Below are 27,374 nucleotides of genomic sequence, written 5' to 3' on the forward strand. Positions count from 1 at the left end.
CCCAAATGAAGCCAATATGTTACATATTAAAGTAAAATGTGCAGCCAATGTCATAATCTTTTGTTCATTTGCATATCTCACGCAAATAAATCAACAATGTTCACAAGGAACTGTTATATGGGCAACATCTCATTGATTTTGATGATGACATTTGATATTTTAGGAAATCCCCACATATTTACCTAATTGACTTATTTTGCAAAACACGTAGCCGTTCAACAAGAGTGCTTGCCCCATACTGCATATGTACATGTAGATGGACACCATTAGAACTGCTAATATTTTACATTCTATAGTCCATTCATCCATGAGTAAAAGTGTCTGAAATCATGAGCAAATTTCGCTGAGCTTCCAAGCAGATGAAATAGCTTTGCAAATTTATCTCCTTGGTAAAAGTCAGCACTGAACATAATTTAATTTTAATGAAATCTGGATGTTTGCCCATGTGCTCAGCAATGAGCAGCTTTACAAAATTTGCACTTGGTATACAAGCAAAAAGGTTTCAGATAACAACATCTGGGTTTTTCTTCGCTAAAAACAAACACAAGAAAAAGAATAAAACCAGTAATAAGAGACACAGTCTTTGTTTTGGGTGACTCTAAAAACACATCTTTATTCAAACAATAAATTACACCCTACTAATCATCAGCACTATCAAATGTACACATAGCATCCAAAGATAGCACATCCATACTTTCATCTCACAAACACACATGCACCAAATATTTCATGTAAAATTCATAAATATAGACATATACATAGCACACAATAATTATGCCACATTTCTAAGACATTAATGGAACAGTGTAACTTAAAAACCAAAATACAGCGCCTTCTTTATTTCTAAAACTTCCGCTTAAGACCATGAGCATGCACACAACTCCAACCAAAAGTAAAAGAAAAACAAATTAAAATTAAACCTCTACAAGTCATTTCAATTTTGTTCCAGTTTTTCAAATTCAAATTTATTTTGTACTATTTCTATGGAATTTGATAGGATCGTTACAAGGTGTGCAAATGAATCTTAAACCTGGTGCCATGTTTTCCATAGTCTTTAATCGCATGATTTTTCTTCTAATTGTGCTTGGATGTTAATGTACAATGAGAGGGAACAATTGTTTACATGAGTAAAAACACTGTACATACAGCACACGGCACTAATTTGTATTAAAGAGAATAGTTACAGTCAAACACTTGCATATGGAAGTTACTGATCTGGAAATGGTTCCCAGAACATTGAAAGAAATGGTATGTGTAGTAAATGCCTGATACAGGCTACTTTGCTACTATATGAGAGGTAAAAATGGAAAATATTTTTCTCTTCAAAATGTAAATATTTCTATTATCAATGATGGTATTTTTCCTTTGAATCCAGTGGCATGAATCTGTGTCAGGGAGTGGGGGGACAAGGGATGACCATACCGCAAAATCCTAAAACTGCCCGGCGGGGGAAGGAAGGGGGGGGGAGAGAGATAGGGGATAACAATGTGACACTCTGGGGCACTGTTCATGAAAAAAAGGACATGTAATGCAAACTTGCGTCCCTTAACCTTACATGGAAATGATATATTCAAAGCTTTTGAACTGTTTCTTCTCCGTTTTTGAACTATTTCATAAATTTGGACAGTTGAAAGTTTCAAAATCCGCATGGAGAATCCAATTTCCAACCCCAACCCCACCCCCGGTAAAAAAAAAGTGTGGGGGGGGGGGCAGAAAGATATCCTGCCCATCCCCTGTGCGATTTACGCCCATGCTTGATTCAGGTGATATGTTTGAACGAGTACCTAAACTCATACATGTAGGTGGCAGTGTTCTTTATCTTGTTAACAGTGGTGTTTGCACATATGTTACTGAAACAAAAATCATTTGTAATCTATCCTTTTCTCACAGATACAGCCATGTTGGTACTATTGGGCAAAGCACTGTGGCTTGGATAGGCCCAACACCAAATAATCTGCATAAGTTGATGATATACAGCAATGCAAATTAACTTGCTCATATTACACAAACAGATTTACCAGTGTGGCCACTTGTCCATAGTGGCAACCTGTCCATTGTAGCCACCTGTACTTTGTGGCCACCTGTACTTTGTGGCCACCTGTACTTTGTGGCCACTTGTCACTGTAGCCACCTGCCAATTGTGGCCACCTGTCCATTGTGGCCACCTGTCCATTGTAGCCACCTGTACTTTGTGGCCACCTGTACTTTGTGGCCACCTGTACTTTGTGGCCACTTGTCACTGTAGCCGCCTGCCCATTGTGGCCACCTGCCCATTGTGGCCACCTGCCCATTGTTGCCACTTCTTAATTCTAGCTACATAAAAATGTTACTTTCTAAAGGAAAACTTTCCTGACCTCAGCAGCTGAGGCGATTACCAATATTTATAATCTTGGGATCAAATTTCCACAATGCAGCAGTAATTTACCTAACCAGTTTAACAATGTCCACCTCACCTTCTCGCCAACACATATAAATAATGCAGCATATCATGCGATTCAAATACAAATCGTATTTTTAAAAAATTGATTAATCCACATGGCACAAATAAATGTATACTATCATTTCCAATAAATGTTTCTATCTTTGAAAATAAATCGATTGCAAGATCATTCATGAACAAGTCATATTGACTTTTGTATTTCAAATTTGACCCCAGAAGTTCTAGAATGCAATAAGCCTCTGTACTGATGACGTAATACTTTGTTTACGCATGTGCTTTCCTATGGTGCTCAGTGGACCGTGGACCCCACTGGCTCCACAGGAAAGTGCACATGCAAACAAAGTGTGACGTCATCAGTACAGAGGCTCATTACCGATGATACAAACAACCAAGTAACGAATAAATAGTGAGCACCAATTGGATCTATTATTTTCAACCAATGACCTTCACTTGGCGGCAGCTACGAGCAAAAGACCTCCCCGGCTTCTTCTACTTCTGTGGTGCATGCTTTACTTCATGGCTCGGTGGCATATAATACAATAGTGGTTCTAATTCAGGCTTTAATGCTAATTTTATTTCATTTTCTTAAAAAGGGAAGCAAGAAATGTGTAAAAAATAAATTAGAAGTTGAGAAAATACTCTGTGCAGGGGCTTGTTGTTATGTCTTGCCGTGTGGGCCCCGGTCGTTGTCTTTCGAGATGATTTCTTTGATCTGAGTTGGGAGGGAAGCAGGATCCATCAGGATAGATGTTTCTCGGCTAACTTTGGTTAATGCTGCTGTCACCACTGTCAAAGGCAATTTTTTTTTTAAAGTAACAAAACATTAATGATAATGAATTTACATGAGCAATATTACACAACATAGGAAACATCCATAGACCACCAACAGCGGCTGTTGACAATATGCATTTTTAAACCTTCAGGAGCCAACCTCGCAGACCCGCTATGCAAAAAAGTTGCTTACAGCAGAGTTAGCTCTGTCAATATATTGATACATATATTAATCAATTTTAATGTGATAGCATAATATTGTCAATATCGATTTTACTGAGATTGAAATATTGAAAATGTTGATATGAGAAATGACATTGAAACTAACATAAGTGGAAGCAAAATATACATCATCTTCTTGTACTCTTCTAATCCAAGAAAACCCACAGCTTACTGACAATTTTAAACATTTTTTATTCTACAAAGTGCATCAGCCAAATTTATGCAATGAAATTTGATGTATCAATTATAATCTATATGAGTTGCTTGTAATATATCAATAACAAAATTTCTGATATTGACAGAGCCTCTTGCAGTAACTTTTAGCTTAGCAAATGCAGGATACCAGCCAAAAACCCATGTGATGTGCATTGCCTGTGATTGGTTATCTGCTGAATGTTTACTTAGCACATTAATTTACTAACCAAAATATAATAAGATCCATGAAATTGTGCTGTTGCTTTTAAAAAAACATACAAAGTTCAAATACATTTTTTCAAACTTTGATAACATTTGAGGTTAGTCTACAATCCATACTCACATTTCCTAAGGGGTTTCAATCTGCAGTGTTCTTCAGTCCAGTCCTGGACGGTCTGGTCAAAGTCGCTGATGTGGGAAGAGCTAACAGCTGACAGGTATGTCTCAAACAATGGGCGGACTATCAGGCTGAACTGGGTACAGGTTGGCAGGTCAAGGAAAATGAAACGCAACTCCATCAAGGTAAAAAGAGCTGTGTACAAATATTACGGTGTTCGACTTGTGTGGCGTGGTATATGGGTTCGAATACTGACGGGGAACATGGTGCTTGTGAGCAAAGCACTTTACCATTACTGTTTCGCCCTTCGGATGGGACGCAAAGCCGTAGGTCCAGTGTGATGTGTAATGCACGTAAAAGAACCCAGTAACACTGGCAGTGGCTGCAATATTCGCCACTGCACCTTGTAAACCCTTATAAAGGTGCTACATAATGGGTCTCATATTTCTCATAAACTTCATTTACCCGTCTTTAAAAAAATAGACATAATTACCAGCGCCTTGAGTAACTAATTGTTGGTAGTTAAGTGTGCTATATAAGACTCCGGTATTATTATTGGTCTCTTGAGGTAATCAGTGAAGTGTTATTTTTTTCGAACTCCCCATGGATCACTGAGGGAGGCTAGTTATACTCAACCAATGTCCACGCCAATACAAATGTACTTCCATCTCAAGTTTACATTACTTGAAAAACAACTTTCACGAAATGACAAAATTATTGCATCTAACTTTTTTTTGACAATGCACACACCAACACATGGATATTAACACATTTTCTTGCACCGGCAGCATTGGGCGCTCTATCATATGAATTGCAGGAGGCAAAACGTGTTAAAGCTATAGTCCATCATTTGCAGCCATCCGAAAAGTAACTGGCGTAATTACTGTTGAAAAACACACTTGGTTGAAAGATAGTAAGTGGACTAAACTCCCTGTGAAATTATTCCTTCTGGGAAGCTGTCATTTTGAAGTAATCAACGAAAGAAGGCATTTCCAACGGTGATTCTTAAGAAGCACCGTAGGAAAATTTCAATTAGTAGTTCGTTTTGTTATTCGGCGCAAGTATTGGAACGACGCACACGCGCGCGGTTGTTATAATTCGTTGGATCAGTGCGCGACGCCGCGTATAGCTGCAATTCAAAACAATTCAAAACATGATTCAGTAACTTTTGATTTGAAATTGAGATCCTAGAATGCTGCTTTTCTCGGAATGTACAGCTGAAGCTTAGCTGAAACTTCATCAGGTTAGTTGCTCAGTATCCTTCATTAGATTTTGAACACTTTTGTTGCTTCAAACGAACAAAATGCACTAATTACAAATGATGGACTATACCTTTAAGTCCAGACAAATGTAAGGATACGATCCAGAATGTCCAGTTTTCCCTCATTTTCTGGTGGGTGTAGGTGTCCATCATCTGGTGCAGCTGCCGGTCGCTCTGGGCAGTGACTGGTGCCCCGCTATCTGGTAACTCATCTTGACATGAGCTACGGATAAAATCAATACTCGTAATACATTTCTATGCATGACAAACAGATTTTTTTTTGTTTTAGAGATACTCTCTCGTTCACTGTTTACTCTTAACTCAGGGAATCAGGTTGGTGGCCGTGGCTCAGATCCTATCTAGGCCCTCAAATGAATTAGGAATTCACTCTCTGCTGCGTTCTGTGAGTTTTCCCTGATATAAGTCATTCCAGAGATTTCATCCCACATCTAAAACTGAACAAAGTCAGTCCAATTTATTGGAACAGTGTAACTGTGTCAGCAAGAATGTGGTGTAAGCTTGGATATCAAACATAGTGAGCCATACAGGAGTGGTACAGATCTGCGGCCCATGCTGCAGACCTAATGGTTAAAACACACATTTTACCATACCTGAAAAAATTTCACAAGGCTAGTCTTAACCAGTTATTTTTGCCAAAAATTTCGATTTTTGAAAAAGCAAAATATAGCAGCCAACTTTTGATATACAGGCCAACTTTTGATGTACAGTCAAACACCACTAATACTGATTCGCAAGAGTCATTTCAACAGTATTTGTACGATATTTCTTGCCGCAACCTCATATTTTTCAACACTCCGGGGTGTGCACTGGAGCGTAAATTGTACCACAACAGGCGGTGCACAGTGGCCTTGTTCAAGTTCAACACACGGTCCGCCTACACAAACTTCTCGGACTGTGTGTGTGTGTGTACAAAACAAATGGGTGATTAGACACATGTAGAGTCAAGGCACGCTTGACGTTTTAACCAGTCAGCCGTGCCTGTATGTAAAAACAGCCAGATCGTGTTAACACGTCATCCAATGCAAACTGGTTAAATGATTTTCAGTTGAATACGAAAGAAAATGGTTAACTCTCAAATTTCACTTAGTTTGATTACACATGGCAATAACAAGGATCTGCCTTACTCTATTTCGGTGTTGAGCGCCTGTACTTCCTCACGGAGTTTCTCAGCATCGTTCCTCATGTCTTTCAATTCTGCCTTCAAAAGCACTATATGCTCATGGGCTGCACACAGAAATAAAGCACACATGAAGTTATGCTGGGATCCCACACCCTATGAATCTAGGTCCAAGACTGGATTTTGATTTTGTTCCCCTTAAAGAAGTTGTGGAATGCTCGAAGACATTTCCGTCATTTTTCGGGTATATGTAGCCTAAGGTGTGATGAAATAAAAACCACTATTGTGTCTGTCATGAAATGAGTACAAAAGGTACTTTTGAGAGCTGTTTTCAGGTCCTGTTTCCACCTGAACGTGCAATTTGTGTAAAAGTCGTCGTTGGGGGCAGCAAACAAAACATAGTAAATCGTGACGTAATAAACAGGACTCCCGATGCAGCGTAGTATAAATAACATGGTGGTGCATCTTTCAGCATAAATAACGTAGTATAAGTGCCCTTTACCGACATATCAGCTGGACCGCGATTTTAAGCTGGACCTCGTTTTAAGGGACTAGCTGTATTAGGTGAACAAACTGCAAATCTAGTCTTGTTCAAAGGCTAACACCTTATCAGCTCTATGAAAGGACTATTGAGCAGGAATGTAGTGAGTCCATCACAAATCCAGTCACCAGAAACAGAGAATGAACAATAACAAAGGAATGCTTTTGACAACATCCATTTAAATAGCTTGTGATTTGAATAAATCTCTCGCATACGATGCATTCCCCAGAAAGCAAAGAGTGCTTATAACTGCTTCAATAAAAAAGTGAAACTTGGTATCAACACAAACGTTTGAAAGTTCAATGGACTTTTATGGCGCGAACAATTTGAAAACATTGGGTAATACTGCAAAATTAAACAAGTGACATCTCCAGGTTGAAGCCAGAGATACCCTTTAAAACACTGTACATCCTCACAGTTAACCTCACAGTACATTCTCCCCCCTTACTGTAACTCGCTCACACATGACTTGTTTTGCTTAAGGTTCACATGCATTGCGGTGATCCCATATGACAAAGGCGCATAGTGAGTGCACATAAGACCTGCAGGCATACTTGTCAGTCATGACTACAGACTATGGATCTGGCTAGTCTACAGTTGCCCACCTTTCTGCAGCATGGTGGCCGTACTGCTTTTGTTGGAGTCGCTGGTATTCCGCAGGCCGGGCACCACCCTCTGGATCTCATCCAATCCTGACTGGATGTTGAAGCGACGCTTGTGCTCAGATTGTAGGTGCTTGTACCTCCGGCGACTTTCCTAAGGTGAAAGCAAGGTGCTGCTTGATCAGTTTGTGTTCTGCATTCAGTAATGCTAGATTGTAGTTGGCTTACAGGTTGTGCAAAATGAGTTGAAAAATAGTGAACATGTGCAAAATTCACTTGGATTTTTCTGCATCAAACCGTTCTGTTGAGCTGTTACAAACCTTTTCTCCATTGCTGTCTGGTGTCTTTCTCCGTTTAGCTTGAGGTGTGGGGAACTGCAGCAAGAACAAACAAAAGAAACATAAGAACCAAGGTTTTCAGATTTTTTTTTATACCCTTTTGAACCTGTTAAAGTGACCTTGCTTACCCTGAGGTGACCTGTCCTTGTCATATAATTCCTTGAAATGTATCACTTCCACTGGGAATTACAAACTTAATAAACTAACACCTCAAGCCCCCCCCCCCAACAAAATTGCTAGGAAGCTTCTAGAATCCTCCGCAATACTCTGAGCTGCATCTAAACAGCAACGATTTTCACTGTTGCTGTGTTCTCACTAAGTGCTTCACACTCACGAACCATTCAGATTGAACGTGTTGAACAGAAGGAACTGGGAACTATATACATGTAACACAAAACAAAAACTAAACAAACTTGAGTTGGTTCACTAGTTTACGTTTGATGACGTGTATACACGCAAAGATTTTGCAGTATTCGGAACAGATGATGGATAAACACGCAACGAGCGAGGCCGGAAATATCAGGGTGTGCTACTTGCAAATGACGGCCTGAACCCATCTGGCATCGAGGTTTGTGAAAACAATCCCAGGCCTGGGTCCAGTCAATGTCAAAATAATCCCGGCGTGAACTGGTTAAGCATGATTGCTTTTGTTTTTATATGCTTCTGACTATGCGTGTCCTTTCACTTAAAGCTTTTTTTGATGGAGCAATGGTAAGAGATGAATTGGAGTATGGCCGTAACTGGAGCTAATGGGTTCTAACCAAACCCTTTTTTGAAACTTAAAAAAATAGACTCGTGGTGGAAATCTGAACACCCAATTTTACACATTATGAAAGAATTGGACACCCTACTTTCAACTGTTGGGCAACACTGTGTGGTCTTAAACTGTTGATGTGTTTCCAAGAGGGACCATTAAAGATGTTGTCATTCAAACTTAATACATTATTTTGACTTGAAATTTTAAAATGCTTCTTAAATTTCAAGCTTTGTGCAAAATCATGCAAATCATAAACAGGGTATTCCTAACATGTAATTATAAAACAAAATTATCAGCATGTACGACATGCAAAATCTATGTTGTGGTGCATCTTTCTGCTATTTATGGAAGAGCATTCTGTTCCAAATGCCAAGTTGATTATAGATTCCTCTCAGAATTTTAGACACTTTTTTAACAGAATATACAGACACCGTTTTTTTTTCTCAGTATGTCAACAGACCAGTTCTAAGAATGTTGGGTTTCCAGTTCTCTGCACAATGACCTGTGAACAGTTCTTTGCAGAATGTTGAATAACCCATTTTTGTCTAAGAACTACAAGTGTTACTAAAATCACTGGGTAATGACATTTACTGTTTGTGCCTACGGAATTCAAAGTGAATGATGCAAAATGATGGTACGATGTCATCACTTAACAGTAAAATCTCCCATTTCTGTCACTAAAGGGCAGCCTTGTGCACAGAGCCAAAACAGGTGGAAATTTGTCAGAGACTGGTTACAGCTCTAAGGGAATTAAACATGCAGTGTCCCAACAGCACATACAGCTTTGAGTCAGTTTTGAAGAAATGTCCATGTACATGATGTATGAATGTATCTCTATAAAGCAAGCTTCTAATGGCTGTGATGAGTTTTTGCCATTCAATTTGGCATGACAATACCAATGCACGTCACTCTCTATCCATGTCAAATATACTTTAGCTAATGAAAAGTAAAGTAGAAAGACCGTGTGCTCTGTCCGACAGTCTGAAATGTCGAGTTCTACACTCAACCAACTCGTTCTTTTCAGAACCACACTTCTTTCAAGAAGAGATTACTTTCCACATGGTGTTACCCGCAATCTTTCTGCTTTATCTCATCCGCCCATGCAAAGCTTCAAGTCATATATAATGAAAAGTAATCATCCCTCCACCTTATACCACAAAAAGCTTCACTATTTGGTGTATGTCACACATTGTAAACAGCTGCATGCATACATGTTATGCTAATGGTGTAAACTGGGCAAATTATACCCTAAAAGTTACAGCAAGGTTGTGTGGTGTTTGGTTGTGTGGTGTTTGGCTGTAGTGTTGTAGGCAGATTACAATGGTTGTGTTAGAGCATTTGGACCAATTTACCAGAGCTATGGTATAGTTAGGGCACGTGTGATCTAGCAGTAGAGCACAGGCCTCATGATGGTAAGATTGCGGGTATGAGCCCCGCCGTGGCCATGCGTATTGTGCCCTTGAGTAAGGCGCTTTACCTCAATTACTCCTCTCAACCCAGGTGTTAAATGGGTACCGGCATTATTCAATGCTGGGAAGGTAACAGACTCGCTGTGGAGGAGGTGTGACGATACCCCCAACAGCAGCATTACATCGACTCGAGTCTGGCCCAATCAAACAAAGGTTCGTCCCCTTTACATTTCTATGGTAAAGTGTGGTGCCATAGAGTGCAGAAGTAAATAGTCCTGTCATAAGGGTAAGGTTTAAATACTGCACTTTGGAACTATTGCTGATTACACGTGAATACTGCCCCCCCCCCCCAAAAAAGAAAACAAAATGGAGGGGGGGGGGGGGAATGAGTGGAGTAAAAAAACTATTGATGGTTTTCTAGCTCACAGAAGCTGTGGTGACACGCACTTTAGGTATATTTTTTTCAACTCACCGACTTTGACTGACACTCCATAATCCAGTCATAAAGCTGGAAAGAGTTTCATAAGAAAACTATTAAGTTTGGAAATCTGGCCTAGAATATTCATGTCTTGTAAACCCGACTCCCGAAGCATTTTTGCCACTGTGGAGGAAAACAATGGCTCATTCCTTGTACGAAAAAAACTTTTAAGGGGCAACAGGCCACTTGTAAAAAGTAACATTAGCTGGGCTCTACGCTCATAAATCCTGCAAATTCCGCCAAAAGCACCTGTTTGGGAGAGTTACAGTTAATGAAGTCCCCTCATCTAATGTAATCTTGTCACTGCTGGAGGGCATGCAGACCCAATATTCAAGCCAATGCCATATGTTTAATAGAGAATTGATTCTGGTCACTTATGAAGCACGATAGTTTTCTACCAACCTCAAATTCTGTGCCTTCTGTTACGCTGCCAGGGGAGGATGCCGCACCTGTGGTCATTTGGGTACACGGAAGGGGTGACGCATGGTGGGGGAGAAGGTACGTGGAAAGGATACAGAGACGGACATGGAGAACACAGCAAACACATTGACAGAAGGAGTGACAAACAGGTAGACATACGAATCACGAAACGAAGACGTTAGATGATTTGGCGGTGAATGAAAGAACAAAAATTTGGTGTTTTGGAAAGAAAATAACAAAAAAGGACTATTAGTAAATCTGAATACAAATTACAAAGAAAGCTGTAACACAAGGTTATATCACAATGCTGTTGATGCAAAATTTATCACACAATTAAATCAAAGGGGTTATTCATATTCTGTGATGGAAAATGGACTTGAGAAACATGGTGATGTATGACCAGTTTACAGGAAAAGACATCTGTGTGGATAAATCAATTTGAATCAAGTGCCGGAACTATAGTTTTACTCTGGATAAGGATTACGAAATTTTGTATACGCAAATCTGTTTGCACTATTCCTGAATGCTGGTGGTTTGTGTTTTTTTTTTTTTTTTTTTTTACAATTTAGAAAAAAATTATGAATAAGTGAAATATAAAAGTGGAAAAATATACTCTGTAAGGAAAAAAACTTTCTTTTGGTTGCATAAGCAGAATGTGCCTAATCTTTATAAACCCAATCTTACCAGTTTATGAGTGACAAATATATTTACCAGACAACAAGTTTCTACAGATTTTTTGGAAAGTATTTCGCTTTCAAAATTGAGGGCTGCAAAACTTGTCTACATGAAAAGGTTGTTTACTTAAAATGAGGAGAAATTAAGCGTCAATTTCTCGTTTTATTTGGCATGCGCAAGATTTTTGTTCATATGTACAGTATCTGAAAAGGAAAAGCAAAATCTGAAACAGAAATTTCACGTTATTAATCAACTTGTGCTCGTTTGTGAGTTAAAAATATTTTCAGATTATTTTTGGAGGGTTGTGTTTTTTTCCTGCGGAGAAAAATCTGGAGCATTAAAAGTACAAGATGAAGGAGCTGTAGATAAGGACAGAAGTAGATCCTTAAAAGAAGAAAAATGGGATGGGGACTGTAAAAATTGGCCTACAGAACAACAAGAAAAATCTTTGGGTGATCAAGGCTTACATGCTTAGGTAGGAAATATCACACACACAAGACAAACCAGTTTTCGGCCATGACCTTTTGGTTTGAAGAGTACTATTATTCAGCCCAGATAAAATTTGATGTTTACTGAAAAAAAAAGAACAGCCGTTGATAATACGACGACTGATTGTTTGATTTTAATGAAGAAATCACAAATTTCACAACATTCTGAAACAAGAATTCCAGTTCAGAATGCCTTTAATGGCAGTATACTGTTTGAGTAGTGTAAAAGCAACTCTCCAAAGCGCAAGAAAGGTCAGGGCAGAGAACAAAACAAGCAAAAGACCGCGACGCTGACACATAACGCCGCGGCTATACTTGCCGCACACCGAACGCAGCGTGCGAACGGTTTATTGTGTTTGTGGGGTTCAACATATTGTGCATGTAACAAGTGAATTCTGAGGAAGGTGGCCCCTCCGACAACTCTAGCTTGCCCTGGCCTGGCCCTCGGCTACCCGTCTGGATACTTTTTTTTTCGTGTCCTCCGCCTCCTTTTTGTGTGGGCATTTTTTCTTTTTTGGGGGTTACTCACTAGACACGTTGGACGGATGGCCGGATGACGGGAGGAAGGGGGTTACAGACATCTCTGATGGGCTAGGCATGCCAAGATCTTTGGCCTCAGACTATAGAGATGTACATTGTATAAGGAGGGGGAAAAAGGGGGAATGACAGTGTGATTAAAAATCGCCACTAAAACAAACATATGATCAAAGAAACTTTACTCACCTTTGTAATCTTTATCACCTATATTTAAGATTCTATTTCAGAAAAAGAAATACTGATGATTTTTCCTTTCTTTTAAATGTTGAAAGAAAGAATGTTAAAATTTAAAGCTCTTTTTTTTCAAGACCCCCCCCCCCCCACTAACTGACTAACCTCAGTTTTGAAAATTGATTCATATTAAACTCAAAGAGGAAGACACTCCATAAGAAAGTCCTATCAACTTGTTCCTGCTAAATCAATTTTGTATTCAGGAACAAGGTTTCTAATTGCAATTCACTTTTTCCCTTGTGAAAACTGTTGGAATTAATATCTGAATATGGTCAGATATTTAAGACGATGCAGTTAGTGAAAGGAAACCTCTCAGTAACTTAGGCAGTAATAATAATGGAACAAACTTGATCACAACAAGTTTTCTCTAATAAATTAGATTTTTTTCAAAAAACAAGAAAAGCCTTTCACCTCACAAAATTTTTACCAAATAGTTTGTTATCACTTGCTCTCACCCACCCTTTTTTCATAACAGGGAACCAGTTGACAATCTGGTTCCCATAGCACATACCTTTCCCATATAACTGGCATAGGAGGCCGAGTCGGTGAACCCGACCTGGCTGACGCGTGGACTGCGGTCATGGGAATTCTTCCGACTGCGAGGGCGCTCTGTAAAAAAAGGAGAAGTTGTATTGAAATCTAATCCTCTCAAACAGACTCCTTTTGATGTATCAGCAAATTGGTTTATAAAAGGCCTTTCAGTTAAGCTAAGGAACTGCATCTTCTTGTACCGCATCAATATTTTGTTGCCTCAAAACACTTTTCATATATCCATGCCCTTTTGTTACCTCAAATGTTAAATTATTGCAAGAATTGAACCTATTGATGGGCATCAAATTATGCAGTGACTCCTCTCGTCTTGTATTCTTAATAACTTTGATTTATTAAAATATGTCTTGCAAAAGTCACAAAACCAAAAGTTAGTATTCAAATTGAAAGGTTTAGTTGAAGCATTGGCACAATCATGCATTTATGCCAAATGCTTTTTAAAGCTCCCCAAACCTCTTTTTGTCTTATATGACGATGTGCTACTGCCGGACTTGGGCGTGGATGGAAATGGAAACTCTTCAAACTCCATGCTTTCATCCATCTGTGGTGTCAGTGGTCCCGGGGTTACATAACCTGGGGTCACATGACCTGGGGTCACATGGCCTGGGGTCACATGACCTGGGGTCACATGACCTGGGGTTACATAGCCTGGTGTCACATGGCCTGGAGTCACATGGCCTGGAGTCATGTGGCCAGGTGTCACATGACCCGGAGTCACATGTCCCGGTGTCTTGTGACCTGGTGTAACATGCCCTGGTGTTCTGTGGCCTGGAGTTACATGGCCCGGTGTTCTGTGACCTGGTGTTGTGTGACCTGGTGTTCCGTGGCCCGGTGTGCTGTGTGTGCTTGATTGTGCTGTGTTATTTTGTTGGGAATACGCTGCACCAAGGATTATGTTTTGGTCCATTGGTGCCATGGTATCAGCAATCATCACATGGGGCAGGCCGCCTGCATTCTGGATAAATGCCATATTGGAGCTTGACAGGCCTCCTTGAGACATGATGCCTTGTGGGAATCCACCCATAGTGATGGAAACATCTGGCGTACCCCCAGCTAAGGACCAGTTCACGCCTGAGGAAGGTAGGGCCTGAGGCAGGTTGGAGTTGGGCCAGTTAGTGGATTCCATTGGCATGGTGTAAGTCTGCGAGGTGGGCTGTAGCTGTCCTTTCTGACTACTGCCAGACCAACTGGTGTGGCTCATGCCGACAACAGAAGCATTCTGGGCTTGCTGCTGCAACTGTTTATATTGTTGTTGTTGCTGTTGTTGCTGTTGTTGTTGTTGCTGCTGCTGCTGCTGCTGCTGCTGCTGTTGTAACTGAGCAGCTATTATATCAAGAGCATCGTTGATGTCCACTCCAGTGTTCATGGTCTGAGGACTGGTAGCCATTGGTGGACTGTATGGCTCCTGCTTGGCAATTGCTGTGGAATACACCTGTGGAAATTGCAAAGTATGTGTAACTCAACTTATGCATTCTACGGCTGTTTCATGAATACATTTTGAACCTTATGGCAGGTTCAACTTCCAGATTTGTCTGGCCAGTTTGAATCTGAAATGGACTCCATGTTTGAACAGTACATGGCACTTTGTAACCACTGGAAAGATAAGACTTGTGGGATAAGATTGATGTGCTTTCTTGTTTGAAGTATGCAAGACATACTTTATACTGAATGTGCCTGAACCTGTACTGTCATTGTGAGTGCTACGCATATGGTGGCCACGTTACCATTTTGTTGTAACTATGGACAGGGTACTAGTGCACAAACTCCATAGAAATGGGCAGCGCAAGCAATGCCAACATTTAAAAATTAGACCATTTGATGCAACCTTCCATGACCACATCATTTCTAGACTTACCTGTGAATGGGTAGACGAAATACAGCTAATCTGTGGCTTAGGGTAAGGGGTCGAATCCACCATCATCGTCATACCTCCAGCACCAGCACCCGATACTTCCAAGATGGGCGGCATCTGGTCAAAGACTGCCCCAGACGTGTAGACCACTGACACTGGAGAAGCACCAGCGCCTGTGGCTTGCTTGGGGAAAGCACCACCGGCCTGCGACTGCTTACCAGCAGTGACTTGGTAGCCGGGCTGGCCCCAGAACTGACAGGAGGACGTCCCTGGAGTACTTGCCGATGGAGCGACCGAGAAGGATGGGAAGGTAAGATTGCGGGCCACGTTGGCTGGATTGGGCGTGATTGCCACGGGGTAGGGGGCCATGCTGGCTGATACCGGGATGGGATCCTGCTGTGCATCGCTAGTCTCCTCACTCACGGTCTGATCCAGGAAAAATTACGTCAAAATAATCACATTAAAAGATTATTTTCCCAATCAAACACGGGATGCTGATGTCACTGGAGGCTTAGCACAGTAGTGAATTAAACTTGGAAGCAATTGCAAACATGTTCAAGAAAGCAATGAAATTCATGCATAAATTAAATAAAAGCCATTCGGTTTAGTTGAGTGCAAGCTTTAGTGGCATCGGTATCAGTACCCTTTTAACCCTAATTCCCTCCAAGTAGTCATTTTTCGAAAGAATCCTGAAGTGGATTTTAATTCTGATAAAACATATCAGTTAGTCACTACAATGATTTAAAAAAAGAAACTACTCATTCTTTTTTTTCTGTACTAGAAATCAGCTCCAAACACCATGGTATCAAACTGATTTTTTGTGTGTAATTAATTTTTCAGTAGCAAATAACAGCCAAAATATTGAAAATATTTAGAAATAAACTATGTTTCAATAAGATACAGATGATAAGCTTCAAATGGTATACATGTTTTATTTGTGGCAGTTGGACCATTTAGAAATTTTGGCACTGAGGTTTATAATCCTGTGGAATTGCCCTGTACTTAAAACTTTCAAAGGACATCAAGCTCAATGTAAAGTAATAGCTTCCACAATACTGCAAAATCCTCCACAACCTCTGGCAGAATGTTTGAAGGATCTGATAGGGTGAAGGGTTAAATTACAGAGGACCAACAAACCCTCTTACCGTGAGCGGGCCGAAGAATGAGTCAGCGAAGGCGCTCATGCTATCCGTACAGAGCAGACCATCATTGAACTCAATCAGACTACGCAGATCTACCTTGGTAGGGGTCTTGCAAAACGTATCTGAAAATGAGCAGGAAAGTCAGACTGTATGCGACAAAAACTTTAAAAACTTAGGCCAAAAATGTGTGGTGTTGTGGTGTTATTAGCACGATTTAGTCTCTGAATCCAGTTTCAGTGTGTGTCCAATGAAGAGATACGAACCCATGAAACTGAAACAATTCCTGCCAAAATGTGTTAATTCCAAGCAAAATGTATAGGGTTTGAAAGCTTGGTTGATTCCAATTTCGTAGCATTTTTGTATTGTTGACATCCACATGTTTACATTGTTCTACTAGTTGAACTGAAATGTAGGAGTGGAAAGTCAAACTGAAGGGCAGGGCAGACTCTAACTTTGAAGTTCAATCTGAATGTTGAAATAGGTTTTGAAGGTTGTGTTTGTTACCTTGTAGGGAGTCCAATGTATCCATGAAATCATCATCAAAGTCTGGTTCCAGCTGCATCAGCCCTGGCTGCAAGATATCGGCATTGTAGACATGGCGGGCTGGACAAGTAAGTAAATATCAAAACTCTGTTAAGTAAGGCTCAACATATCAACTTGACTGCTGGTTCAGTGCTTCCTGTCACTGAACTTTTCTAACAGTGGTCTACTGTTTTTCCCACACTTCTGATCACTATAAACAATGTCAATGTTCCAAAGGAAATCTAACTTGACCAGACGACATATTGCTTTGAAATTATGATTGTATTTTGTATCCCATTTTACCATTTATAGCCAGGAGCATTCAAGTCCATAACTTTGCTTTATTCACTGCACCAGTTCCTGCATTCTCACTGGGTGGGATAAGCACATCCAATTTTGCATCTAAATGTCTAAGAGGTATGCTTAAGCATCCCTCAGTAATATTCTTTTTTTTTTGGATATTGGTATTTTTCATGTGGACTGTATACACAGAGCTGTCTGGGAGCTCATGAAGACAGCACGTCTGTGAAGGGCAAAACCCATCAGGAAAATTTACACTTTTAAGTGTTGATTTTGATTGCCGAGGACAAAGTTAAAGCACAACGGTCAAAAACATCCGAGTAAAAGCCAAACTCAGATGAGCCTGTAACCCTACTTCTCTCACTCACCAATTTTCTTGGGATGGGGAACTGAGAAGTACTTCTTCTTGCTGATGAACAGCGTATCGTAGAAGTCCTTGGACAGGTCATCGTTAAGGAGTGTGCGGGCTGCCATCGGGGACAGGGGTGGGTGGCGTGAGTCCAAATTGAAGGCCTTGTCTTCTGGGTTCTCTGCAGGCTCCCCTTGAGAGGAGGAGGTCGTCCCAGGCTAAAAGGGGTGAGACATTCAGAAGTACATGTACTTTAATCCTAATCAGTGGGCATACATGTATTTGTGCTAGGAAGCTAGGAAGGCCCAAAACTACTAATGCAGTATTTATTTTAAAAAAAATTTAAATGGCGTATTCTACTAAACCAAAACAGGGACATGGAATAAACCCCCTGTTAAGAAATTTCAGAACTTGATTTTGCAACTCTACTCTCATTCTGAACGTATGGGATTTATGATTCTCTTCTATCTTTCAGGACTTTGCTAGCACATACCACAGCTTATATGTGTCAGCTCTACATGTAATTGGGTTGATTTTGTTGAACCAGTGGCCGAGTATTAACACTTTCATCTGTACACAATACAGAATGTACATGCATGAACCCTGCCCATGGAACACAGTGCATCAGGTGTAAAAGTCTCTGGGACCTTGCAGCATTGAGCCATCATCACCAGTGCATAAACGGTCAATTCCGAGACATAGACAGCTAGTCCCATTGAACAATGCCACAGTTGTATCCTGCTGTAGTTGGTGACCACAGACTCTGAGGCAGTTTGGCCCTTGAGATTTTTGACCTGATGGATCTTGGTACACCGGGCAGGCTTGTCATGTGGACAAGTGTTTTCACGTAGACAAGTGTTGCATGTTCAGCAGGGTTTCTAGCCAAAAGACCCTGGAGGGTTTGGGTTAAGCTTCCCACAATGCCTTGTGTTTCTTGTAAGAGACTTACCATCACCAGTGCCCCTGTACAGGGTACTGGGTATGAGCGAACCCTCAACACAAACTAAGCAAGTATCCAAGTCAGTGGTTTGGTTAAGGCTTCAGCTTTGAAGCATTGACATAGCATTCAATGAAAAGCCAAAGCCATGGTTTACAATTGTCCTAGTTTGAACAGAACCTCAGTCTGAATACCTTGCCGGTGTCCATGTGGTAGAGACGCCATCGTCTATAGTCCCTGACGACAGAGCCGACCTGTGATTGGTTGTACTGAATGCTGCCAGTAGTCCCCCGGCCACTCTGAATTGCATCCGCCTGGAGTTGGGAAACAAAACATGGGGAAGGGGAATGAATCATTGCATTTCCAATCTGGGTACATGTAGAACGCCATGGTGCAGTGGCTACAGTGTTTGACTCATGTACGACGGTGTGTGGGTTCGAACCCTGCCAGGAACATGGTGTTTGTGCTCTTGGGCAACAATTGCCTCTCTCCACCTAGGAGTATAAATGGGTACCTGTGAGGGTCGAGGACATGTGCAACATCATCGATGAATTAAGGACAGGAACCAAATCGAGGACGACCTCGATTAGAAACATGTACAAAACCAATGAGAGCTGAGTATAAACAAAGGGAAAAGGAAGAGGAACAATAGAAAATCCTTGATTTACACCAAAAACAAACCGGTGTGTGCATGTACATGAGCACATGTACAAGACCAGACTTGAGGGGCCTATTGTCAACTGTTTACCTACCGGTACATGTAACTGAAGGTGAATACAGTGCATTTGGCAGCTGGTTGAAGAACAATGGTAAAAACAGAATGGTACCCGTACATGTTTGTCCCACTACCAAGCACCCCCAATTACATTTCAGGTGAAATTTGGACTCATGACGCTTTCTGATTCTGAACATTAATGTTCACTTCTCAATACACAGAATATAATGGGATACAGTAAATGTCCAAAACTATATTAGGGCAATTCAAGTACACGTACATGTACATGGCAGCTTCTTTGTACTCGGTATTGCTTTGTCATATAATTAAGGTCTCACCTGCAGTGTGGGTCGGGATTCAGGAAGTCGCGGTTCAAAGTGACATCCAATCGGTTTCTTGCCTTTCACAACTAGAGAAAAATATAGAGAAAACTTGTTCATTCTTAAATGTACAGGGTTTGTCGGTTTCATGGTTTCATACAAAAGTGTCATACTCAAAGTGCGTAAGTCTGCGACTTACATAAATTATGGTGTAACTTGCACAGTCATTTTAGATGGTGTAAGTTAAGGCATAGTGACTTTTAATACTTGAGGGAATAAATGTGTGCTTGGGAGGTGTCAAACACTAGGTTTAAGACTGGTTGGAGTCTGGAATGCTGATAAGTACCTGAGGCGAAAAATTCATATATTTGTAAATACCTTTTCGGTCAAAAAATCAAAACAAGTCAAAAATTTAAAATTTCCAACGATTTTGTTCAACAATCTTACTTTTTTCGAAACACCCCTCTAGCTATATGATGGAGTGTCCAGCTCGCAAGTAAGACGTAAATAACTCCTTTTACTGAGATTGGCATGCGCATACTGCACGATGACACGCAGATGCAGCTGTGGTGAGTGCATTGTGTATTTAGGACTATGAAATAGGCCTACTGACTCACTGGTAGTATTGCGCATGCACTGGACTTCATAGGAGTCCAAATTTCATGTGACACTGAAAAAGTGTATAAGACCAGCCAGCCATGTTTTTATCATCCGTTTAAGACCGGCCACGTGACGGGCTCTTGACCAATGGGAATGTATAAACTGTCTCAGGTAATTATGAATACAGTATACTCGTCATCATTGTGGAGCCTGCCATTGCTCAACTTATCAAAGTTGATAAAAGACACAGCTTTATTTTTGAAGAAAATAAATTGCTGTTTTACCCGTGACAGAATTTTTTGATTTGCTGCACAATTTTGAAACAAGTCTGACATATCAATTTTCAAAATGGCGGACGGAGATATCTGCCAGAGTTGAAACACGGATCCTCTACACATGGATAAACGACTTCCTCAAATTTCTGGTTACATTCGAGATACGGCCCGTGCGCGTGCGTGTATGCGAAACTCGGCGCGCGACTACAGTCAAATTTCTGACTGGTTTCAACGAGATTTCATGTCTGGGATTCATGGCGCATGCGCATTGTTCTACATGTTCTATGCATTGTTCTATGCGCGGACGCGGAACATCACGCATCATGTAGTCAAACCGTTCCGTGCATTTTGTACACAAGCTCAGATGAGTCGTTTATCCTTCTGTAGAGGATCCGTGGTTGAAATAAGTTCAAGTTTGCAAAATTTGTAGCTCGAATACTTGCCGTTACATCACAAATAAGACTTTGCATTTGATTTCATGCCAAGTATTATTATCATATCAATTAACATGAATGTGGTTGACAAACCCTCTCCCCCCAAACACCCGAGGAAGTTACAAAACTCACATTGGATGTGCCATGCCCTCCAGATGGCACTATTGATGCGCAACTTGTCGGTCCATGTCCACCTTTGGTGAGGGAGGTCTCTGGGCTTAGGAGAGATAAGCTGGAACCCTTTTCCTTCATGACTGCAATAAGAGCAAAACAATACAGTCTGAATAATTTCATGCATGAATATTCAAATTTGAATATCAATCAAATATTCAGAATGTTTTGTTTAACAATGAGCTAGAGCAGCTATATTAAACTGTATTTATTATATTTGTAATAGCGGCATCTTACTGTTTTAAGCAATAATCCTGAGTATCTAACAGGGAAAAAAGAGATCAACACGGCACTGATAACAAACAGTTTGTCTTGTCTTTTCCTCTTTGTTTAAACTACATTTTTATTTCTGAATTGTTGAATTAAAATATGAATTTTTAAAATCTTGAATATGATTTGAATCTTTGAATGGTGGAATGGTACCGGTACAACAGAGTATTTTTGCGAATACACCACTTACGTGTACCACTAGTACGTAATAAATGAAATATTCAATTCTTCAAATACTCAGCACAGCTTCAACAATGATGTCAATCAATCCAAACTAACTAATTTCAGTGCATTTTAAATGCATCAGAATTGAAACAAAACGTAGTGATTTTTTTGTGTAGATATAAGGGTAGTTGTGTGTAGGGTTAAAGTACAGAAACAACCAATATGTCCCAAGAGTAATTTCAATCTGAAAACCATGAATTTACCACAATGCACAAAGGACAAATGTGAGCACTTCATTTTCGGGTAATATAAAAATATATCATACTGCCGAACTTACAGCTCATCAAAACATGTGAAAACTATTGATAACATATAAATAACAAAAGAAAAGAGATTAACTTTTTTTTTTTTTGTTGTTGTTGTTGCAATTCCTGGTTTCACACATTCACAACCGGACCGGTCAACTGTACTTTTTATACCATGCTATGAACTGCCTAGGCTAGGGTATGCTGTGTACACGCATCAACCTTTGGACCCACAAGGAGATCAATAAGGCCAGGCAATATTTGTCCATTCATGATGTGGGTGCCAACACATGAAAGATTGGTAAATATCACAGGAAATGTTATTTCTGGTTAAAAGATACGTAGACGGATGGGTATGGCATGCACGGAAATGAAAGGGAATCAACAGATTTTACATGCAGATGTACAAAATCTACATCTGTACCCGTATATTTATTCTATTTTCATGTGTATGCATTGAAACCATCTTTGTCCCAAAAATCTGCACATTACTGTTGTGCTTTTGCTATATTAACACGTTCAAAGAAAATGTAACATTTGTGTGGTTTTGTTGAGGTTCCTAGCAATAAAAGGTTCAATGAGTAAGGCAACAAAAATGTTGTGCTCCGGTAACAAAGTGAAAAACATGTTCTTAATCTTAAAAACACATGTACTTGAGTAAAATTGCAGGTACTTGGAGTGAACTGCAATGTCCAACAAGGGTAATGATAAAATGTGCACGCTACGGTAGTATACCATACAATAGTATGCGTGTACATGTGGAGTGTGCGTGTGGTGCTATGGATGCACAGCTGTTTCAGCTTATGCTCTGAACTGCGACATTTTCTCACATGGATACATATTTGAAGTTGCAGGTACAAGACGGCTGGTACCTGTAGATGGGTAGTGAACTCCCCCCCTCCCCCCCCCTCCCCCCCTCCCCCCCCCCCCCCCCCCCCTTTTCCTCCCCCACTAATTTGTGAGCAAATCTGGATCCTGTCAAGTTGGGTTTCACATGTAAATGCGTAAAGGCTTCCCCAGAGGTAGGGAGGTAGAGGATGCCATTGGGCAAATGAAATGGGGAAGATTTCTGTGGTGTTAATGTATTTGTGCCCCCTATGCTCTCATGTAGAATGGTATTGATCCGTGTCAATACACGTGGACAGATGCCGACAAAATTGGCGAATGAGTCCAGACATGGCCCTACATGTAATGTATGCTCCTCTAGGAACTTCCAGTTTAGTTTGGAGATGGCTCAAATGCAACTTAATGGCAGAAAGTTTTTTAACAAGTCTCCTTAACTGCAACAGATTGGAATATAGTTATTTTGTATTAACGTACACATACTGGGTACATCATGCATACAATATCTGTACATTGTGCTTGCCACACTAAACCTTTCGACTCGTCAAAGGTGAGTCGGTTACTATTAAGCCCTGTTGCCATGACAATGACCCTTGAATCTACCAAATAAAATAAAGACCTGTACAAAGTACATGTTAGCACAAAGTAAATTGTACTTTGTAGGACTCTATGACATACGGACTCACTGGTAACTTTGCGCATGCTTAAAGGGAATGTACATCATTGGCTTTTGCTGTAATTTTCAGAAATGAATTATTTTGGGGGTACATGTAAGTAATAGATCAAATATTGTTACACTGACATGTTTGAAGTTTTGTGTCCGCAAATGCTGCAAAAACGAAGAAAAACAAAAATGTTTAAGTTGTCTGGTTCCCTGGCTCCACTAAAGATGAAATGGATCAAAAATGCTGGAAAATTGTAAGGTAAGGGAACCAATCTAGCTGGCCTGCACCCGTTCATGAACGTAACATGGGACCAATAGCAAACAAATTTTGGACTGAAAAAAAAAATGGTTAATTTGGAGCAGTAGTTGAAAAATAGCTAGGTTTTTCCAACGATGGTCGGCCGACCACCGTTGGAAATCCATACAAAAGTACAATTTTTCTTGAAAATGACTTCACTCCAGGTGCCATAATTTTACAAGATGCTTTAGACTGTCATTTACCAACATCCTAGTAAGGTATTTTGTAACAACTTGGTAGTTTTATTTTTCAATGTTTGCAAATGTTGTATTTTCCCTTTAAGTGAAGATAATTAGGAGAGGACTGGTCACGTGAGAGGGTTTAACCACGGATCCTCTTCACAAGGATAAGGGACTTCCCCAAATTTCTGGTTAGATGCGTGATACAGCACTTGCGCGTGCACGAGACTCGGCGCATGACTGCAGTCTTTCAGTGGTCAATTTCTGTCAGGACGCCAGCTGTCGGCGATCATGGCGCGCACACTGTCTACATGTTCTACGCATTGTTCTATGTGCACATGCAAGATATATTATCACGCATGTAGACAATCCATTTCGTATATATTTCGTACACAAGCTCAGATGAGTAGTTTCAATAAAGAGGGTAAAGGAGTCTCATTTTCATAAGAGTCTGATTAGCATATTTGGTTTCTCAAAATATGACCACATCACCAATGGTTAATTCTGGATAAGAGTTGCGAAGTCATAAATTTTCAAAGTACATTTTCTACATGTAAATTATTTTTTTCTTGGAAAGTAGACAAACCAAGCTTTCAGAAACATTTTTTTTTCCTTCTACTGCACTTGGATTTATTTTTATCAAGGCTTGAAGTTGAAGTTTCAAGAAACAAAAGTAATGTTTTCCTCCATTTTCTGATGGAAATTATGCTTCAAATATTTTATTCTTGGATGACTATAAAGTCTGATGCCATCCCTATCCAGAACTATAGAATTTTAAATCAAAAGATGAAACATGACAGTCTTGCACCATTTTGAAAGAATGGTAAAAACCACGTCGCTATGTCCCATCTGTCACAAAAAACATGAACAAATTTGTATTTTTTACATGAAAAGATACTTTTGGTCATATATTCTATGAAGGTGACCTCACCTAGTCAGAAAATTTGGGGCTCTCAATTACTGTGTATGAGAGTTCCAAAAATTAAACATGTATTGAAAATGTTGTGCCCATTCTTGAAAATCACGCAATCTTAAGAATGTGCGCGCATTCTTAAGAATGAGCGCCCATTCTTAAGAACGAGCACGCGTTCTTAAGGATGAGTGCTCATTCTTAAGATTGGGTGGGAATATCACGTGCACAATTTATGAATTTTGCCCAATCTTAACAAACATTGCACGACATAATTATGTTAAATGAAATGTATAGCGGTTAAAAGGGAAACAATTTATATAAACAGGAAAGAAAATGTTCTATGCTTCTGAACTCGAATAACTACGATAATTTGAATCAAATTTAACCTGTTATTATTGCTTTTTTCTGCCCCCTATGGGAAGTTTTGTAATAACGGAGGACTGGGAACTAGTCTGGGAAGTGCTTTGCTCAGGCTAGACAAGTTACAAGTCCCTGTATGTATCATTATGCATGCCACGAAAAAAAAACGATGTCCAGAAGCTGCCAAAATTGCTCTTTTGACTAGATAGAATACAGCTCTGCGACGTAATGGTGGGGTGTGAACAATAAATTGGTGGCATTTTAAATGGGAAATAGCATTAGCACTATGGGATGTCGCAGTATTCATTCTCATTCTTCACATTCTTCATTCTTACGTCCCCCCCCCCCCCCCCCCCCCCCCGCTTTTATTATCCCAAAAATCAGAATTTAATTCTTTCCACTAGTATTATTATGTCTCTTATTTTTTCCCGGTCCCCCCCCCCCCCCCCCATATCAATACGCCTATACTTATCATATCCACTCTACTTTTCAGTGCCTTGCGTTGCAACAGTATAATTATTGAGAATCAGTGAACGAGGATTAAGCTAGACTTGCCAAGCGCAGCCGGTGCTCGGCATCGACAAGACCGTTATCTTGTCGCGCATTCTTAAGAATGTGCGCTCAATCTGGAAGAGTTATTTTTTGCGAAGATTGTGCAAGGATCCAGTTGCACATTCTTAAGAATGTGCATGCACATTCTTAAGAATGCGTGATTTTCAAGAATGGGCACAACAAAAACATGTAATACAAGAAAATACTTGACTTGCACCTGAAACAACCAGTCCACCAACTCTTCAGTACTGCATCAAGCTGACTGTGCCACAAGAAATATCTAGGATGTCGGGTACTAGGTCACTATTTCTACACATTTCTCCATAGTTAGGCACCAGACTAATGACAATGAATGAAGAAGTCAATTTTGTCAAGCAGTTGGACCATGGATGGACATGTACAAGTCTAGTCTTTACCCTCACTTGAATTCCCTCTCATGTGCAATCCACTGCCAAATATTGAAGAAAAGTCGCCTTTAAAATTGAGTTGCGTTTTCGAACTTCATTCATTTGTGAAATACTGAGGACCTTTTCTTTGCCAAGTGAAAGTTTTGGAGAAATTTGCTGGCTAAAGAGTGAATAAAGTTGGCCTGATCTTCTTTTATATGGTTTTGAGCACTTAAAATCAACAATTTTGAGCAATCAACAATTAAGGTCCCAGTCTGGACCTCACCTAGAAAGAAAATAGTGGTTTTTTTTTTTCAAAAAGCCCGGGCGAGGAAATATTTCTTGTTTACCTGACCTAATGTTTCCCCCAAAAATAAAAACAAAACAATTTTACATAAAATAAGATATCGAGTTTACAATGCATATTAAATACATCATGACAAAGTTGGACTTGGATAGTATTTACTAGTAATCCTGACAATACTTTCTTACCACAACAATGATGGCCAGCATGGCCAGTGACTGTCTTAGTCATAACAAATGTGATTTAATTATTAAAAAAATGAAATTTGTACAAAGAAATATTTCCAGTTTTGTGAAAAACAGGATAGGGCCTAGGCCTACCATCATGACCATGATGTTATTGTTTAACATATCGTCACGTTTAGCTAAATGTTATCCGTTTACGAATTACATGCAACTCAGTGCTTTATAAACTTAAAGATGAGAATGAAGAAAATCATTATAATTTTATGGTTGTCAAAAAATGGAGCAATACATTATGAATAAATACTTAACATAAAAAAAGTGCACCACTGCCACCAGATTTAAATTTTGTATGGTGGCCATGGACATGATGGAGTAGTCCAAGTAACTTGTGTCATGGCCAGGGGCTTAGATGAATGATTATAATTGCAAAGAATGATTCAACTTATGCTTACCCATTCCGACCATAAGCCAGTGTCATGCCATCGAAAAGATCAATTATGGACTCCTGGCTGTTTGTCCGGGACGCCATGCGTGATCCGGGCCGTGACGAGGCCCTTGAGCCCGGCAGCGAGTTGGAAGTTGACCGCAGACTGTCGCGATCATGCCGGTGCTTTGACCCCGTCGACGACGGCGCCGGCTGTGGTGAAGTTTTGCCCTCACTTTCAGTCCCAAGCGAGTATTTCCTAGGTCCTGGCTCTTGCTGGTCCATTCTTGTCATTTTGATGGTGGCGTCTCCGTCACGCCGTGTCATTTTTGGTGGTTATTTGCGTAAAAACTTTTGTCACATCCAGACTAAACAGGAGGAGGCACGTTTCGTGGAATAATCCGCCATTTTGTCGCCGGTGTTTTACGTCACAGCTTTCTAGTACCTGCTAGTAGTGTGGTACCCAGTCTTCTAAACATGCATATACTGTAAAATACTAAAGCAGGATCTGAGGGCCAGC

The 27,374-nt window shown here is 40.2% G+C and overlaps 1 protein-coding gene across 2 annotated transcripts; it reads right to left on the bottom strand.

The window, feature by feature from the left end:
• Positions 1-582: 582 nt before the first annotated feature.
• On the bottom strand, positions 583-27,306 carry LOC119723787 (carbohydrate-responsive element-binding protein-like). 2 transcript variants are annotated; one of them, XR_005270577.1, is made up of 19 exons: positions 26,883-27,306; positions 20,968-21,089; positions 19,545-19,615; positions 18,686-18,805; positions 17,574-17,772; positions 16,888-16,986; positions 16,387-16,505; positions 15,245-15,667; positions 13,843-14,821; positions 13,352-13,449; positions 12,602-12,692; positions 10,892-10,938; positions 7,828-7,881; positions 7,511-7,661; positions 6,372-6,471; positions 5,326-5,449; positions 3,972-4,101; positions 2,166-3,226; positions 583-2,047 (listed from the first exon to the last, which is right to left on the bottom strand). XR_005270577.1 is itself a non-coding variant. In XM_038194645.1 (18 exons), the coding sequence occupies exons 1-18, from the start codon at positions 27,179-27,181 to the stop codon at positions 3,099-3,101; spliced, it is 3,354 nt and encodes a 1,117-aa protein (XP_038050573.1). In that variant the 5' UTR covers positions 27,182-27,306; the 3' UTR covers positions 583-3,098. The 2 variants fall into 2 exon arrangements, 1 of the variants encoding a protein (XP_038050573.1); XM_038194645.1 differs by having other exon boundaries at positions 583-3,226.
• Positions 27,307-27,374: the final 68 nt, after the last annotated feature.

Source organism: Patiria miniata, unplaced genomic scaffold (genome assembly GCF_015706575.1).
Source record: "Patiria miniata isolate m_02_andy unplaced genomic scaffold, ASM1570657v1 HiC_scaffold_17, whole genome shotgun sequence".
NCBI lineage: Eukaryota > Metazoa > Echinodermata > Asteroidea > Valvatida > Asterinidae > Patiria > Patiria miniata.

Coding starts and splice junctions, on each gene's coding strand:
- LOC119723787 (XM_038194645.1), bottom strand. CDS start 27,181: ATGACACGGCGTGACGGAGACGCCACCATCAAAATGACAAGAATGGAC. Junction 7,662..7,827: donor CAGACAGCAATGGAGAAAAG/GTTTGTAACAGC, acceptor CTTTCACCTTAG/GAAAGTCGCCGGAGGTACAA. Junction 6,472..7,510: donor GGCCACCATGCTGCAGAAAG/GTGGGCAACTGT, acceptor TTCTGTGTGCAG/CCCATGAGCATATAGTGCTT.